At 36.0% G+C, this 19,719-nt stretch overlaps 1 protein-coding gene across 6 annotated transcripts in view; it reads left to right on the forward strand.

The window, feature by feature from the left end:
- LOC139962156 (SLIT-ROBO Rho GTPase-activating protein 1-like) overlaps positions 1-19,719 on the forward strand; it is an 80,191-nt gene that overhangs the window by 46,600 nt on the left and 13,872 nt on the right. For all 6 annotated transcript variants that reach the window (XM_071962109.1, XM_071962113.1, XM_071962111.1 and 3 more), the window contains exons 6-18: positions 741-869; positions 1,499-1,720; positions 1,874-1,978; positions 6,507-6,701; positions 7,638-7,722; positions 9,690-9,711; positions 9,955-10,057; positions 11,619-11,679; positions 13,127-13,204; positions 13,346-13,480; positions 17,832-17,937; positions 18,761-18,967; positions 19,511-19,575. In XM_071962109.1, coding sequence (XP_071818210.1) covers positions 741-869; positions 1,499-1,720; positions 1,874-1,978; positions 6,507-6,701; positions 7,638-7,722; positions 9,690-9,711; positions 9,955-10,057; positions 11,619-11,679; positions 13,127-13,204; positions 13,346-13,480; positions 17,832-17,937; positions 18,761-18,967; positions 19,511-19,575 — 1,513 coding nt within the window. The remainder of the gene's footprint in view (positions 1-740; positions 870-1,498; positions 1,721-1,873; positions 1,979-6,506; positions 6,702-7,637; positions 7,723-9,689; positions 9,712-9,954; positions 10,058-11,618; positions 11,680-13,126; positions 13,205-13,345; positions 13,481-17,831; positions 17,938-18,760; positions 18,968-19,510; positions 19,576-19,719) is intronic.

Here is a 19,719-nt window from a genome sequence, read left to right on the forward strand (position 1 = left end):
TACCATTCAATGATGAGAATCCAATGCTATCTGTGTTTACAGGATTGCAATTCTCAATGAACAATCAGTTGCAGATATTTCCAGTACATTACGAATGCTAAGGGTCTAAACTGTCGGTCTGCAAACATTCAACATTTTTCCACATGACAGAAGATTTACCTACAGCTTTTTGAGCTTGCTGAAGGAGTTAAATTAAGTTTTTTATATATATACACCAAGATAGCTTTCATGCATCCTGAGTGTATCTATTGAGCTGTGAGGGGGGTTGGGGGGTATTAGGGGTTGGGGTGTCTGGTGGATTGTGGCTCAATCCTCAAGGCAGATCCTGGATCGTGGGCCTTAAATTTAAAGGTCTAAGCAATCAATACTTCAAATGCCCTCCAAGTGCAGCCACTTTCCTAACTTTCCTTTTTTTCACAAAATTTGTGTTTTTTTTTTTTTTTTTTTTGGTAAAGGAATGTTTCCAATGGAAGGCCATGATCTCTTGCTGTCAAAGTCGTGTATAAATTGTAACTACTGTGAAATCCATTGTTGCCTCATTATTTGCTTCATACAAGTCATTCATTAGAGCTAATTTTGTGCAACTCTGTGACACATTTGACTTAGTCTGTGGGTGGGACTGAAGGCCCTTTAATATTTATAAAGTTTACTGTAACAATTCTTGTGTGGCTTAAGACTTATAATTTCTGGTAAGTTAACAATTTCACTAAATGCAAGTTTTAACTTTCTCATTGTTGCAGAGCATGGGTAAATTCCAAGAGTGTCAGCTGAAAGCTACAAAGTGTAGGAACGATTACCTCATGACACTGGCGGCTACCAACACCACGCTGCAGAAGTACTTTAAACAGGATGTCATGTCTCTCATCGATGTGAGTAGCTATAGCATTGTATTCTCTGAAAAACATACAAATATAATTGCGGGGAAATTATGAAATTCGCCCCTGAAATATCCAGTGGTGATGACTGCATAAAGTTAGTGCTTTTGAGAATGTAAATTAACTTTTGAATTTGTAACATTCCTCGCTCATCCGTCTCCTTCCGAACAAGTAAAAAAGCTAGCTTAAATTAGCAATATTTATTAGCATTTTACACTTGATCTGATTTGGTCACCAAATTAATGAATGTTCTCTTTCTGTTTGGTTCTACAATTCAAATAATCATAAATGTGAGCATTTCTCTCATTGTATAATTTAACTGTAAATATTCGTCATTGACGAAGATTGTAGAAAATCTGTGTGGATTTTTAATTTAGAATTTGAAATTTCAAGGATATAAAATGCTCTGTCCTTCCATTATTTCTTAACAGTAACCAATCCAACCATACATGGACTTCCTGGTACGGTTGTTATAACCTTGGCTATCCATTAGCAACTGTACTTGGGATTTATTTGTAATATCTGCTCCTTTCGAGGATGTCAAGAGCGAAAGCAATTTTTTAGCAAAGACCTATATTCCCTTTTCTTTTCTTTTTCTCTTTTTTTTTTTCACTCCTCCAAAGTGCCTTGACCTTGGCTACGTATCACAGATGAAGAGAACTCTATCAGCTTTCCACTCAGCTGAGCTTCAGGTTCAGAAATTACATACAGACTGCTTGCGTCGATTGGAGATACACTTGAAAAATCTGGATGCCGGCAAGGATAAAGATTTGTTTCTGTTTGCGAACCCGGTGCATTTTCAGCCTCCCGTACCCTTCCAGTACCAGCCCCACGGTGGAGATGAAGTGAGTAGTTACATACCTCGTTGGGGAGGGAACTATTTGCAAAATGCCTTCCTGCTCTTGTCAGAACTAATTTCAAAATAAGTTATTTTTGCTTCCCTTTAGCTTCCATCGGTTATGTAAAACCCCATCTCTTTTTTCTTCTTTTTCTATCAGGTGAGCACTGTTGTAGGTCACCATGATATTCTATACGATGAGCTCACTTCCAAGTACGATAATTCCTTGTCAAGAGTGGAAACTCTAAGAATGGAGACAGATGAGGTAAGTTATTAGATTGTGAATAATTTTTTGAATAAATTGTAAAATAAATTGTGAATAATTTTTTTTTTTTTTTTTTAGCCTTTGAAGAAGATCCTGCCAGGATCAAAACATCAGGCCAACTTACTTTTACACAATAATAATCTTTGAGTAGTTCTTCTTCTTCTTCTTCTTACAAGTACCTGTTAGTACCCGCTCTTCTTTACACGTCTCCTCCACTTAGCAACACTGTTGGTCGCATCGTCATACCTTATAAATCGACCGCAGAGAAGCAACGAGCCAGAAGACAGCCGGGTAGCAGGCTGATAGCGATGGCTTTTGTGTGTAATGTTTGAACAGTTTTCATAGTAATCGCAACCCTATGCTGATGTGTATCATTGTTTCTGTGATGCCAGCTTGTGGACATGTTATATATATTTCACAATACCCAAAATTATACTTCACTTGTACATGTATGTCATTATCAATTTCAAAATATAGTCTGTTTTTTTTTTATTAATTTGATTCAATTATTTATTTCCTTGGAAAATGAAAGGTCCAGGAAAACAGTATTTTGGCATTTTTTTCAAATGACCTACAAATATAAACAAAATAGCTGATGAAAATTGTTAAATTCCCACAAAAAAACAACAACATTGATTTCAACCATTTCATGGTGTTCAGTTCACTCAAGGTTGCAGATATAGGCCTACTGTATGCATCAGTAAAAGTATTTTCAATTTTTACCATATTTTACTCAGTAATGCTCAGCCAAGAGACCACCTGGCCAAGCATCTGCATAATGGAAAGAAAGACGCTTTTAACTTGATCTATTTCTAGTTTGGTCGCAAAGGCAACCAAATCTTTCTACTGTAAGTGCGTGGCATAGTTTATCAAAAATGTTTTACAAAATTTTTGGGTTTAAATCTTTCCATCTGAACTGAAACAACAATATGTAATAAAGCACATGGACAGTTGCAAACATGACAAAGCTCATCGGTCAATAGCCTGCATTTTAAAGATGCTTATTTGTGTTGTCAATAAAAAATAAACCCCACCTCACTCCACCCGAACCCACCCCCATTACTCTTCAAACACAACCACTCAAAATACAATGACAAAAGGAGTATCCAGTCATTTTTATGCAAAAGTACACCATAGCCAAAATGGGAACTGCATTGACATGAGACTCGAATGTGCAGTTGTTTTGGAAGATATTTCAATGTCGAGAATAAAGCCACCTTAAGCAAACATAGCCCGATTTTTTTATTTTTTTTATTTGTTGTGTGTGCTTTTAGTAGTGACAGTTGCTGTTTGCTTAAGACCAAGTTTGAAATATTGACACTTTTGGGTCTCATCATTTGGTGTGAACTGAGTGTATTCAATTCCTTTTTTTTTGGAAGTAAGGGAAGTAAAGCTGCATCAAGATTTATTTATCACATTCTGGTGGTACACTGACTTGACAGTAAAGGAAATATATGTATTTATAAAAACTGAAAGCTTCTGTTGTTTGCTAGTCCACCAAGATCTTAACAAGAACAAGGAAACTACAACTTGAAATGATTGCAAGGATTAAATGTCACATTAAATTTGTAGGACACAAAATCCTCTTTAATATATTAAAAAGCTAAACTATGAGCAGCCAACAGGGCTCTTAAGCATTTCAACAGAGAGCGTTGTCATATTGGTCCTGAATGTGTTCTACTGTTGAACGAGCTGCAAAGAAGTAACATAGATACCACTTTGTATACGGTACTTTCTTGTCACACTTCAAAGCAGTTGTAGTGACAATATGAACAGTTTCAAAAATTTATCCGATGGACACAGGACATATTCAGACTGCTCATCCTACAAGTGCTTTGAAGGGTGACATGAAAGTACCCTCTTCTCCCCCCCCCAGCCTCCTACATATTTCATAAACCTTTCAAGAGTTTGAATCAGTGACACATACACTGGACATAAATACGATTTCATATTCTAGCTAGGCAAAAAAGATTGGTATTTACCTTGTCATGCAAATCTGTTTAAAGGTCTTCATGTAGGTTGGATGGAAGAAGAAAAAGAAGGAGGGGGTGGGGTGTGGAGGTGGGGAGGAACAGTATCTAATAAACATATGTGAAAATTCTTGTTTGGATGAATCAAGAAAGAGACTGTTACTTTCAGTTTTGTGATCAAAAGTCTTTTGTTTAGTCGTTTGCGTAATATCATTTCCTTCTTGCGTCAATTATAAACTCAAGGCGGCATTCTCATCATATGTTTATAAATAGCTACAAAAAGTTTCAGTTATCCGTTTTAATACCTAATTATAGACTTTTTTCCCCTTCCCAAAGTTGTATGGCATTTTTATTATACTTGTGCGTGGTTGTGTCTTTCTAAGGAAACAGGCCAAAAACTAGTGATTCGTAAGATGCCTCATCACATCATCGCTGCGCATCTATATTTGATGCATTTACGAGTAAATATTAAAGAGGGGCGTCTTCTTATAGGGATATTGTGGAGGGTAGAGAATGTGTTACTTCTAAGGGATACGAAAGGTATATCACATGAAAACCCCATCTCAATTATCTTGTTCCTTACTGGAGATATGGTTTATGGAATGTAAACTAGGTTGACTTACTAAACAAAAAACCTGATTTCTTTCCTGGAGTAGATCACAGTTGGTGGTTTCTGATGTCATCATGGTACATCCCTTTCAAAAGCTTTACTTTCCTATTAAAGTCTCTGTGTTGATTTTATGCTTGCAGTGCGATACCTTTGATTGTTTGCGTAGCTGTTAATATTCTAGAAATGCATATATGTATATATTTTTTGTATATTTACAAAAAATATTGCTAAATTTGCCATACGAAATGTTATGAGGGATGTGGTTTTGACCTACAAGATGGAGAAAGTTTCCAACAGCCATTATTTTAAAAGCAGTCAACTTCAGCCACTGGAATATGCCTTTAATGTCATTCATATATCAATCCCAGTTCTATAATTCCTCACCTAATTTTACCATCAAATTGTTTTGCATACAAAGGTCAAAGCTAGTTGCTTCTTGTGTGTAAATGCTCTTACCAAGAATATCACAGATATTATCTGAATGCCTAATGTTATGACATGAACCTTATCTAACAGCATACCAGTTAGTGCAAAAAAGAGAGTTGCACCAGTAAGCTGTGTCTCAATGTAAACATGCCCTTTTAGACGTAGCTGACAAACATCATTTGTTGTATCATTAGAAGTGTTAGATATATGGCAATGTTTTGTCTTAATAAGATAGGGTGTGTGATGTGTGTGAGGCAGGGGAGGGGGTGGGGTGGAGGCAGTTAATTACAGTCATATGTGACATTAGCATTCTACCATCTTGAGGTTTCTTTGGTAGGGATATGTTGGACATTCTAAAATAAGAAGTTTCATCAATACCACAGTGTAACACAGATTTCACTTGAAACACATCGTGACTCATCAAGAAATGATATATATAAAGAGTATTATCATTGTGTGTAATTCTTGCTAAAGTGGCTTCATTGAAGGTACATATTAAAGAGAGCAATGATGTAGAAATGTTCAAGCAATACTGAAACATAACTTTGCCAGCTTAGGTCAAGTGGATGGAGGTCTGTACCATTAGAAGGGATGGAACCAAGCCTCTGTGACGTTGGTGGTCGAAATCCCTGGCTAGCTAGTATCTCTGTCATACATCGATTCATTCAGGAAATATCTGTGGTCATCTCATCATGCAATGGTGATCGGTCTCCTAAGTTACAAAACAACAAATGATTGATAAGGGAACTTGACTTGTTTATTATTGAATTAGTCCCCAAGGGGGTGTATGTCATTGTGCGCTCAGTCTACCATGTTTATTTACCCAATGACCTTCTTAAAAATTGTCTGCCTTCCAGTTTGATTATTAGTTTTAACTATTGCAGAAACTTTCTTCCTGTTGTACCGGATATTTTAGCAACATTACAATAGTTTATTCAAGAGGCTCCTTTCAATTTCACTGTCTGTTACTTTAACATACTTACAAACAAGCCTGTATGAGGAAGAACTATTGGTACGTTTGAGGTACATACAGCATTTCTCCCCAGCCTGTCTACACACAACAACAATTGTACAGTGTCGGAAGTCACGTGTGAAAAACTTTCGCTATCTCCACCATTCGATCCATCTCACCAACGAGTGCTGTCAAAGGCACCGACTAGTTTCACAATAAATGCGGAGGGCTTTAAACATGTTGAAAGACAAGGCTACTGAAATCAAGATTTATTGGTACATTTGTGGTATATATATGTATTCCTCTGTTACCTATCAACTCACAACCATTTCACTATAGTGGTTAAGGCTGTCTGAAGACTGCCTTCCATTCCAAGCGGTGCTGATAGATTCTCCCCTGAAATTTACCCGCAAACTTTTTCTCATGGTTCAGAATTTACCTGAATTTTAATTGATCGTGTCGTTTTATATTGCATTCGTTGACTGTCTCTAAATTCCCCTTTATGTTTTTTTGTGTCCTGATCTGTTTTCTGAATCTTGTTTTTGTTTTTTTGTGTCCTGTACATGGCAGATCAAGAAGAGTCTGGATGCAGTCCTATCCACAATGCGTGACGAACGGATCAATATCTTACAGGAAGATGTTACAAGGCTCTTCCACTCCCTCAGTCCCAAGAACAATCTTATCATTCAAAACACTGATGTAACCAGAAGCTCGTCCTTGCGAAGGAAGCAGACTTCCATGGAGAGTGAAGTTTACTACTTAGGCGTAAGTTAAATGACTTACTCCTGATTGCCTGTTAGGGGGAGAGAGGGGGAGGGGAAGTGGAAGAACTCCATTTTACATTTTATGATTGTATTGAGACTTTTTTTCATCCGTCTCATGAATTGAATATTGAGTCGAAAGGGGAGATAAGGAAACTTTGGTTCAATATTTTAAGTGACATAAAACTGAGGACTTTAGTATAAAGACAGCAAGAAAAAGAGCCAAGGGGTGGGAGAGTGTGAGATTTGTTTGTTGTCAATTTTTGTCAAGTTTTGGAGGATATCTAAGTAAATATTTTGGGGGGAGGGGCATGCAGGGAGGATGAGGCAAATTGCTACCATAACCCTGGTTTTGCGGAGAATTTGAATCTAAGAAAACCTGTTTTGATACTCCTGTGTATTAAGTGTCATTTGATATTTTGAGTTTAGAAAGTACAGTATGAATTTATGAATTTTTGCACCACATTTCCAAGGCATATTTTTGTTCTTCTTCCTATGAAGGGGGATTGCCTTATTTTTGAAGCAACCTTAAGGTGTTTTGTAGTTAAAATTAGTAGTCCAGATTACTATCAGGCTTTCTGGAAGTATCCTCTGAAATTAGGTAACAACATTACAAAGCATCTGAAATCTTACGTTGAGGGCAAAATTGCTTTTTATATCCATAGCCTACACGAAACTTTAGAAGTTCATTTAACAGGTAAATCATGATATTGCATATATGCTGTGGTTGAGTTTATTATTGTTGGGTGTCTATGGTTATCTATGATAAATATTTATGTAAGTCCCTCTGGAGTATCAATTATCAAGTTGTCAATATTCTGGGTTATCTTTCAGTCATAAATTGAGTTAATTGATTAACATCAGATCTCTAAATCAAGTTCTGTTTAATAATTTCATTTCTCTTTCTTTTCTGTTTATTTGTTTTGTTTGAATTCTTTAGAAATACAAAGATTACTTACAGAAAGCTAACAGTCAAGCCAGGATCCAGTCGAGACTGGAATTAATTCAAGATGCTCTTAGTATAGGTGAGTACTAGACTTGATGTATGCATTCAATGGCATGAGTAAATATTTAAAAAAAAAATTATATACTTTTTTTATAAGTGCAGAGACCCAGGTTTATATTTAATGTGAGTACATTATGGCAACTGTCAGTACAAGATACTTCCCAAAGGACTTATTTACAAATAAGGAAACACAAAGCCGTACTTGTTTAGAGGCACATGTACAAAGAAAAGCATACGAACACTTTAATAGTGAAAGTATTACACGTTGAGTATACACTGAGTACAAGTGTACACAGGTTAATAGTATATATGGGAAGTGTTCAGAAAAGCTCTGGCAAACTTGTTTATCACAATATAGCAATTAATACTCAAAATTCATAATTGCTAATTGAGTGATTTATCTGAAAAAAGTGCTACTTTTTGTACACGGAAATTTAAAAAAATAGGAATAGTGTTAAAAAGAGTATTGAAAGTGAAATCATAAGTTTTTTATTATGTTTCAAACACTTCAAGCAGGACTGTGTAAAGTTGCTGGGTTTTTTTTCAGAGAGCTGAATTGTCACTAGCAATGTACACAGCAGTTATCAGCTTTACATTTAGAATTATCTTCAAGCATCTAATAATGTAGAAACCTGATCATCCATTCACATTAGGGTTTGGTTTTCTATTTCTGTAATTAAGTAAGACAAGTGCTTCCTCTTGTGTGGTAGTAATGACACGAACATGTTTGTTTTCACAAGTGATTCATATTGATTAGGATAAGCGCTGCTTTCAAGTAGTATTTTCTTGTATTGCTATTGATGAATCTTCAAAAATTATGTTTTAACTTTAAAAAAAAAAAAAAAATTAAATATAAAAAAAAATAACTAAAGTTCGCACAGTTGACAGATCAACTTTTTTTGAAATAATAAATGCAGGAAGAGCGAGGAAGTTTGAAAAATAACAATTTTGAATGTGTGCTATGCGTGTTGGACAGCGAATATTTTCTGAATCCAATGGAAATTATTAAATACTAGCTAATTGTTTTCATTTGATAAAAAATGTCTGAAGGATGTCTTATTTTGGTCAGGTTTTAAGATGAGTTTGAGTATAAATATGTGGTTGTAAAGCATTGCTACCGTTGAGTACCTGCAACCCTGTAAACGTTTAAGGGTTATTCTGTTGGCTGACTAATTAACACGTACATGGCAAAAGAAAAATGTTATAATTGAAAACCTGAGGTCAATATCTTGTTCCTAACTGAAGATGTGAAATAGAAACTCTGTTGGCTGACTAAACCCTGGATTCTTCTTCCCTGGAGTAGATCACAGAAAGTAGTCTGTGATGTCATCATGGCACATGTTCTTGTAAAGATTTTACCATCCTATAAATGTAATCTGCTTCTTTTTTAATCCTTGAAACCTGAAACTTTAGGAATGCTCGCTTAATAGCTGTAAAGATTCTCTGAATTTTAGAATTTCATCAATATGCAACCTTTTTCGTTAGAAATGTTATTTTCCTCGGTGAATAAGTGAGTTAATTATTATAAAGAAGAAACGAAACCATTGTCGGGTGAACTGCCATGATGACATCATTTCACTCTGCAGTTGCCAGATGCAAAATTGAAATAAAAAATCATTACCTTTGTCAAACAAAATGCTATGAGGATGTGGTTTTTGACATGAACAGATAAGAGACAATTTCCAGACAGATAGACAATTTCCAGCATTTTTTATTAAGCCAACGGAATATATCCCTCTCACAAGAATGTCAGCTCATCGTAAATGATTAAATCATATCGACTGAAACAATGAACTGATACTAAGACCGAAACAATGAGGGGTCATTTTGTTTACAGCATCTCGGCTACGCTATCAATAGATGCAAATGTTTATGGCACGTCACAATCAAAAGTAAACAGTAATGTATCGTTTGTTTGAACATCCTGGTGTAGCCGATCATGTTTTTTTTTCTCTTTTCATCTGTTTTTGTTTTGTCCTTTTACAGATGCCAGTCAGCAACGAGTAGTGTAAGTTTTGTCTTTAATTCTTTAACCGTAGATCGTGTGACACGTGATATAACACAAAAATAATTAATAAGAAGTCTTTATTCAATATCGACTATAGATTTTCAAAATGCATCCGCCGTATAATTAAGTTTCTGTGTGGGGTGTGTTTTACTTGAGTAAATGTTACCTGAGATGCTTCTCATATTCATCACCAGTTAGCGAGTCAGTGAATGAACGTAAGGATTTTTTCCCCTTCTCTTACAGACCACAACGACATGCTGGTAAATCCATGAAAAAAATGAGAAAGAGGCCAAAATCTGTGTTCAAAACTACACTGTTTGGTGGAGATCTAGAGGAATACATTTCAGTAAGTATTCTGAGAAAAAAACATTAAAACTTACGAGATCATTATCGGTATCGCCCCAAAATATGTTAGAAAGTCAAAGAAGTGGTTGTCCAGGTAATGAATAATTCAACATACATCTTACTGCCACCCACAAAGCATTTTGTCTCTTGAGACGGTTAAACGTCTAATTGAACCCTCGTTTTGTCTTTCTTGAGACAGTTAACATCTACTTGAACCCTCATTTCGTCTTTATTATGATGGTTATCGTCTAATTGACCCTCATTTTATCTTATATCATAATTGAACCCTCATGTTGTATGTCTTGAGACGGTAAACGTCTTATTGAACCCTCATGTTGTCTTTGTTGAGACATTTTAAATGTCTAGTTGAACCCTCATTTTGTCTTACTTGAGATGGTTAAAAGTCTTATCAAACCCTTGTCTATGTCTGAGAAAAATTTGGAGGATTGAAAAGCTTCTAGCAATTTTTAGCAAGCTAAAGCTTGGGAGCCAAAACTGCTAACCATCTAAACTTTTTAATTCAATTAGAGTTTGAACAATATATATAAAAATGTTCTACACATTAAATTAATACCTTAATTAGGGTCGGGTGGGAAGGGAATTATCCATGACGTTTATAGACAAATTTTAATTCCCTTCTTTTCCAATTTGCCACAATGTTGCACACAGCTCATAGTGGAATTGAGAGGGCGATTGGATTATTCAGTTGGTTGGGGGTGGGGTTGGAAAGGGGAAAGTTGGGAGGGGTGGTTTGTCTCTTATAATAATCATAGTTTTCATTCTTGTCCTTCTACCTCTCTGAATGCCAAACTATGCATGTAATGCTTCCATTGTATGTCACTACAAGAGAGGTGTTACGATGGCATCAGAAGCAACACCTTCAAAGGAAATCATTTTTCCAAGAATTTCTTGTGTGCATGAGAAGCACCTTTTGAAGTAATATTGTCTTTTTATCCAACCTTGTGACCTCTGGATTTTTTTTGATTTTTTTTTTTTTACTTTTTTAATATTTTCTTTACTCTTTCTGAAAAATGTTGTTCTGCATGGTTGGACTTTACAGAATATTGCACAAGGTGAACAGACCAAAGGCCAAATATGTGATTGTCAGGTGGTCTATGGGGCAAGTCAAGTGGTCTTTGTTTCCTTGTGTTTAATGTCGCTAGATGTGTTTAGTAAGGTCAGGTCAAGGAGACATTAATAGTGTTTAATAGTGTATTGCTGTTTTGTTTAGGCCTAAAATATTTACTATTGTAAATCTAATTAAAAAAAAACCTAAAACTTTTATGTTTATTTGGTAAGTGGTAAAATAGAAACAAAAATAAAACAAACATGAACATCATTTGTGGGATTTTCCCTGAACACACATTATGTACTAAAAAAAAAGAACATAGAACATAGAACACTAAGCACTGTAATCTGAACTGTTGAATGTTGAATGTCTTTAAGAAAAACAAAGTTATTTCCTCTCTTGTTTTGCTTTCTCTCTCTCTACCTCTCTACCTCTCTCTAAGTGTGTTTACTTCTCAGTAACAAGTCGATTTTCTTACTTTCATTTTTAATAGATTACAGGTACAGACATTCCCTGTGTGGTTGAAAGCTGTATAGAGTTCATCAGTCTCTATGGTAAGATGTTAGTTACTTGGTAAACCAGAATTTTTGGAAAGATTTGTTTTGTCTTTTTTTGCAGAGGATAATGGATGGGAAGGGATGATGGTGTTAGTGGTGGTGGGGAGGGGGGGCAAAGATACAGGGTAATACACATAAGTATCACCTGACCACACAAATATGAACACAATGTTCCGGTGACAGGGGATATTATACTTGTGGTGCAGAGAAAAAAAAATATCCTGTCAGTTGCAAAAACTCGTCCTCCTGCAACTCTTTGCAGCCTGCTATCAATTGATATATTCTGTTGCCAGATGTCTCCAGAAGTTCACTTTTAAGTTTATTAGTTGATGTCCTTGTTGTGAATCGTGTTATCATGATCATGTTTTCACCTCAAAGAGACTGCAAAAGAATGGCAAAACCCCATCCCCATCTATCCATCACCAGCATTCAGCATGCTCCTATAGTAACAATGACAAGAATGGACTAGCTGTCACCATACCATTGATATTAAAACAAAATTATATTTAAAAAAAAATTAACTCAGCCAATCGGTGTTGTGAATAGCTTAATTTTTGTTCTATCACCGACCAATCAAATTGGTGTTTGTGGAAATTGAGTTTGAAGTCTGATAAAGTTTGGTAACAATTCTGCAAAAGTATATCAATTGGAAAATTTGGCACTCCTAACCAATGGGATCCTTTTATTGGGTAAAGACTTTCTGAAAACTTTATTTGAGGATTCTTTAGGTATATATATATACATCAAAGGAGAAACAAAAATCCACCAAAAAAGCCTTGCTTTTCAAAACTGATATCATCAAAACTGATTATTTGACACCGAAGACTCAAGTTTAAGACGCTATTTAGTATTTTGCAAATGATTAACAAGAATTGGTATCAATCAATTGATAGTACATACACACGGCCTTGGGGTTAAGTGCATTAACACGCATAGGAACGTTGAACGAGAAAATCACTGACACTCTGAGCTATGAAATTAACGAGTAAGCTATTCAAGTGGATTATTAAACGACAGTATGAAAACACTGACAAAAGGAACGTCACCTATGTGCTGTTAATCGTGTCAACCAACAGTTATTGAGTTAACATGTGTGTAGGAAGTCAGTGTAGTTGTGATGGATAAAACATCCAGTCCACAAAATATACATGAGTAGAAATATCATTTATCTTTTATCTTATATCATATAACATTGTGAAAGACTTCCCCATCCCTTCACTCTTTGTTCAAAAACATTTTTCGCTGGAATGGGATTCAAACCAGTCTCTTCAAGTTCCTACTGACCAAGCTATCCCAGCCATTAGTTGATGGCATTCCTTAAATATAAGCCATTTCTTTTTCCGACAGGTTAATCAAAATCTGTTTTTTCTTTTTCTATTTTTTCCCTTGAAATTTAATTTCTTGTTTTTGATGTGTTATCTTTTCATTCCAATTTTCTATATAGGCATAGACGCTGAGGGTATATTCCGAATGCCAGGGGCTCAGACAGAAGTAAATGAAATGAAATCCAAATTTGAGAATGGTACGAACGATAATCAGATTTTCCTCTGATTTCTTTTTTTCTTTTCACTTTCCCTCTATATTTTTATTATGAATAAGATCCATATTCTGCATCCAGCATCCATATTCTGGTTTTTCTCTCTCTCTCTCTCTCTGGAAACAGGTGAAGACCCTTTACCAGATCTGGGAGCGAAGGGTGATGTCCATCTCGTGGCCAGCGTACTCAAAGCCTACTTCAGGGAACTTCCTACACCGCTCTTTCCAGCTGATATGACTGCTGAGTTTATGGAAGCTGTCAGTAAGTTGATCAAAATATGGCATTTTTTTTACTCTTTTTTTTCTTTTTGTCCAGAAAATTATAATTACAAGTACTCATGGAAATGTAAGTGAGACAAGCAAGAATCTCTTCAGTATCTGCATTTTTCCTTAAATTAAATTTAAACTTTTCTTTAATACTAAGTCAACTTAAGTTTTCCTAATAATGGAGGTAATTATTGCAAGTCAATTGCTCCTTTGAAAATTTGATGTTAACCGATTCACTCATTTATTAAGCTAAATAAAAATACAAGGAGAAATTTCCTAGGCAAACACCAAGAATGGTGACACAGTTTTTGTTGGTCTGTACTATATCTGATTTGATTAGAAACTTTTGTAATTCACGTATGCAGTTTAAATACTCTTGTGCATATTTATTCATGAGAGAGCATTGTTCTGTGGAAGCAAGAAACACTGTTCCCTTAAAATACTCAAAATACACACATAAGAGTCAATGAAGAGAAAGAGAAGAAAGTTTGCTCGGGTAGAAACTCGTTAATCAAATTAATAAGCTTTGAGGATTGAAAACAATAAGTTATTTAGAGGCATGAAAAAAAAAACAATTGAAACTATGAAAAGCAGATACACATATGAGCAAGTTTCAGATAGTTTGTTTGTAACCTCCAGATGAACCTTTTACCTTTTTAAGGTTGCCGAAACCTACAAGTTTTACATTACTGAGAAGTGTATGTGTACCTTGGGAACCTTTCGTTAGGTAGAACTGCTCCATGACCTGAAATAATTGGGTCGTCCATCGAACACGCTGGGGGTTATGAAAAGAATCAGGTCATCTCTGACCAAAGGCATCCCAAATAACATCAACACTGATAAATACTGAGGCATATTAATGTAATGCTACGTATGTAGTTTATTATATATTTAACAGGTTAAAAGTATTGCATATTCTAACTATGCAGCTCTTGTCTCTAGGCTTTCTAAATCATCATTTGATTGCGGAGAGAGAAGAGTCTTTTGATGTAATTCATTTCTGCAACACTGAGAAACCACAGAATTGAAAGATTAAAGCTTTGGTCCTGCTGTATTGAAATCAGTGTACTAAATCAGTGTATTAGTTTATAATGTATTTAACAGGTAGTAATGCATATTCTAACTATGCAGCTCCCATCTCTAGCTTTCCAAATATCTTTTGATTGCGGAGAGAGAAGAGTCTTTGATGTAATTCATTTCTGCAACACTGATAAACCACAGAATTGAAGGTCCCGCTGTATTGAAATCAGTGTATTAACATATGCATAGTGAGGAGGTTGACGTTTGATTATGCCCTGTCGTAGTCGCAAGTGAAGTCTTCATCAACTAGAAATGGAAAGACCAAGATTTAATAGGAAATCCTCAGTTAAATGTCATGTTCTTTTCAGTTTGTGAGATACAGTTGAATCAATAAAGAGAAAACCCCCACCCTCCCCCCCATAAAAATAAAAAAATCTGTGTGAGATGTTCTGAAGGACTGAAAAGGCTAAACAATGACCATCTCCAACTGAATATACTGTCCACAAAATATCAGCAGACGTTTGTGGAAAAGTATTTCCTGGAAGTGAAAGCCTCACACATGATGTTAGACTAAACCTTTGTATATTTACACTATTGTGCTACATCCTGTGGCTTAATATTGAAATGCTATGTCCCTTTTTTTTTGGTTGCATAAGCAACTAGCGTCTTTTATATACACCAGCCATACAATGTGTTGAAATCTTCCCTGAAACAATAAAAAGTCTGCATCCACTTACGTACGGAGTCGTTTAATATGCTATGCTTTCACTTTTGAGTCAATTCATTGATTACGGTTTTCATCGGTTTGTCATCCCGGTAGTCTCGGAGGAAATTTACTTTGTTTCATACGTACTTTTAATAACAGTGTCAGCAGTTTTAATTTCCTTTCTAATTTTTTTTGTGTTTTTTTGTTTGTTTCTGGATTATTTCAAGTATAGTAATAGAGAATTGACAGTCTTTATCAGAGATTCTCAATACTATGAAACTGTTACCATGGAAATGGAAATTTATGATGATGAAGAAGATGGTAACTTTCTGTTATTGTTTGAAATATTCCTGTGAGAGTCATTGTGTGATGTCACATGTAGTAATTAATCTCAGGCTGCTCAAGGAAAAGAACAAATTTAAGCATTGAAGAAATCGCTGTTTCTAAATATGGTCGTAAATTTGTTGTTTATCAATGGAACATGTAACATTATCACAACACATGTAAAAAAGTGGGGGGGGGGGGACTTGGGATTGGGATGTATGCAAGGGTTAGCGATTTTGTTCTTCATGGATTACCTTTTAAGCTAGAAGGTTAGTAGGACTAGTGATTAATTACCATGGTACAGTTGCCATGGAAACAAAATAACAGATATTAACTTATAGTAAAAAAGATATTGATTGGAGAAAAATGTCTACATTGATTTCAAATTCAGATGGGCAAAATATGCCCAAAAGCAATTGATTGTGCTGTTCCGCAAAGTTGAATTAATTTTGTTCCACTTCCTGCCTGATTCATTCGTTCACGTATGTCGTCTTAAATGTTCTGCAGGGACGGACAGAATTTTTGTATCTCGTCAACCAAACAAAGCTGGATATTCATTTAATTACAGCAATGGCAACATCAACAAAATCGGTCTCAGCACAATATGCGTGTAACAAATATAAACGCTGAATTCAATTGGTTTTAGTTTCTGATTTTTGTGTACGTAAAACTTGATTGCACAGTTGGATGCATTAATATCCATTTGACTTTGTCTCAGGTTCCACGGATTCCATCGCAGCTTGTTTTCATTAACAAGCTATTAAAATAGTGTGCCTAATCTAAATAGGAAAGCCATTTTACTTTTTAACGTAGTCCGAGTTGTCAATCTGAAAGAGGAGTCTATCCCAATTCTTTGATTATAAACTTGGATTAATATGCCTTAGTACAATTACTATGAGAGTGTTGATTGTGTGTATATTGATATTTTGTGTTTGTAAGGAATTTCCTTCAGAGCTACTGTTGTGACACTAATGCAGCCATCTTTAAACCTAAAAAATTGTATTAAATCAACCTGGAAGGCAGTTAGTTAACATTGTAACATAGCCATATATCCATTGTGGGCAATTTTGAATGACTTGTAGCAACGTATCCATTGTGGGGAATGTAAACAGCTTGAAACAACATTGCAAGTGAGGCATGTTTAATGGCTTGTAGCAACAAGTCCATGTGGGAAATGTTTAACGGCTTGTAGCAACATATCAATGTGAGGAATTTTTAATGGCTTGTAGCAACATATCCATGTGAGGATTTTTAACAGCTTGTAGCAAAATATCCATGTGAGGATTTTTTGATGGCTTGTAGCAACATATCCATGTGAGGAATGTTTAATGACTAGCAACATATCCATGTGAGGATTTTTTAACAGCTTGTAGCAACATATTCATGTGAGGATTTTTTAATGGCTTGTAGCAACATATCCATGAAAGGATTTTTAACAGCTTGTAGCAACATATCCATGTGAGGATTTTTTAATGGCTTGTAGCAACATATCCATGTGAGGAATGTTTAATGACTAGCAACATATCCATGTGAGGATTTTTAACAGCTTGTAGCAACATATCCATGTGAGGATTTTTTAATGGCTTGTAGCAACATATCCATGTGAGGAATGTTTAATGACTAGCAACATATCCATGTGAGGATTTCTAACAGCTTGTAGCAACATATCCATGTGAGGATTTTTTAATGGCTTGTAGCAACATATCCATGTGAGGAATGTTTAATGACTAGCAACATATCCATGTGAGGATTTCTAACAGCTTGTAGCAACATATCCATGTGAGGATTTTTTAACAGCTTGTAGCAACATATCCATGTGAGGAATGTTTAATGACAAGCAACATATCCATGTGAGGATTTTTAACAGCTTGTTGCAACATATCCATGTGAGGATTTTTTAACAGCTTGTAGCAACATATCCATGTGAGGTATGTTTAATGACTTGTAGCAACATATCCATGTGAGGTATGTTTAATGGCTTGGAGCAACATATCCATGTGAGGTATGTTTAACGGCATGTAGCAGTCGTGTCTATGAGGGGACCTTTAATCTCTTGTAGCAAATCGTGACTATTTAAAGAAGTTTTGAGCAAACAATATATTCCATAGTCATCCCTCATTTGCATAGCACTATTGTAATTATGCAGCTGTAATAATAGTTGTCAAGGTGAGGATTTACATAAAAGGAAGCCAAACATTTCTAATGTGTCTTATCATGAGATAACCCCTGTTACTACACTAAGGAGTGACTGATCCTCACATTTTATCCTCTGGAGTGTTTTCTCTCTCTTCAATAGGGTGCAGTGATACCGACGAAAAAATTGAAACGCTGAAGAAACTAGTAGAACAGTTACCGACTCCAGTTATGGTGGTGATGAGGTACCTGTTTGAGTTTCTGAAGGTGTAAGTAAAACTATCTCTTTTACAGTTTTGTTGTTTTTCCTTTCAAGACCTTAGTGATTAACATACTTGTAAATGTGTTCACTCAAAAGGTGATACAGATTTGAGAGCCAGACAGAAATTAAATATCTAGCCTGTCGTTAGTTTAAAACCTGAGAATCATTATCATGAATGCTCTCCCACTGCCAGCCGCAGTCCTAGCAAGTGATATGTCAGTTTGTACTGCTGTGTCTAAATGATGTTCCTACCTTTAAAAACATTCCAAATTGGAAAATCTACCAGATATGAAAGATAACCAATGTTATGCAAAGTCTATATACATTAGTTAGTTCACTCCCTTTCTCTTTATCTTTCTCTCATTTAGTAATTCCCAGTTCTCCCACCAGTCACCCTTGTTATATTTATAAATCCCTTCCCTTCATATTTCCTTTGTTCTCACTCACTATCTTCTTTAGTACCTTCTCCTTCCCCTACAAGTTACACCCGCTCTCCCCCCCCCCCCCCCCGCCCTCTTTGTTCTCGATGTCTGTTTCTGTTTTCCCCTTTAGTACCTCCATGTATTTCTCTACCAGTAGCTCCTCCTCCACCCCTGTCCACTCACCCCACATTTTTCTCTCTTTGTCTGTTTCTGTTTTTCCCCTTTAGTACCTCTTTGCATTCTTTTACCAGTTGCACCCCACTGCCCTCTTCTCCATTCCCCCTTCCCTTTCTCTTTGTTTCTTTCTGTCCTGTCGTACCTCTCGATAGTCCTCCTCCCAACATCTGTCATATTTATCAGAGCTTGACTTGAATCCTCTTCCTTCTCTTTTGGTCTTCCCACCCACAGCCTCTCTTCTCACAGTGATGAAAACATGATGGATACCCACAACCTGTCTGTCTGCTTTGGCCCTACCCTCCTGCACGCCCCAGTGGATGAGGACCTGGTCACCTCGCAGAGTCACCTCATAGACGTTGTCGACCACATCATTCTCTTTGTGGAAGAAGTCTTCCCCAAAACTCCTGGAAGACACTTCAAAGATGGCAACAGCATCAGGTTAATAAAGTTTTCAGTATGGATTAACATTAAGATGGGGCTTTTTAAGGAAGGATTAAGAAGGATACTTCAAAACTACACTTATAAGAAACAATTAGGATACTTCAAAGGGTCACTAAAAAGGGTCACCGAAAGGGGACATTTAGGATATTTCACCGCTGCTTGCGACCGAGTGGATACAGGTAGTAGCATTTGAAGCAATGAGGCTAAGCAAGCTGGAGGTTCCGGGTTTGATATCCAGTTGGGTCAAAATAAGGTGGGTTTTTCACCCAAGAGCAATATACGGTTTTCCCATCTGAAATGGCTCTCTAACTTGAAAAGATTCCAAATTTGAGTTAGAGGTAATCCATATGCACTTGCGGGCTTTTCCCACATTCATGGTAGCTTAAGCGTCGCAAACATTGACTGCCTGATTGTTATTATGATGATTATTATATTATTAATATCAAACGTTTTCTTTCTGTATATAGGTCATGTACTGCATCTGGTGATTATTTTGTATGCTTTTAATTATTACTTTTTCTTTTTTTGGCTCTTTCTCAGTCCTACTGGGAGCTTGGACACTATAGCAGAGTCTACATGTGATGGCAGTGAAGACAATTCTTCAGGTAATGTCTGTGAATCTATGGTAAATGTAATCATCTATATAGATATACAGTACTGTGGTCACTATCCTGTAATCTGTCAGTATCATGCTGGTCAAACTATACATTGGCTACAAGCAGAACCAATGCAGTGATCTCTGCACATAG

This window comes from Apostichopus japonicus, chromosome 20 (genome assembly GCF_037975245.1).
Source record: "Apostichopus japonicus isolate 1M-3 chromosome 20, ASM3797524v1, whole genome shotgun sequence".
NCBI lineage: Eukaryota > Metazoa > Echinodermata > Holothuroidea > Aspidochirotida > Stichopodidae > Apostichopus > Apostichopus japonicus.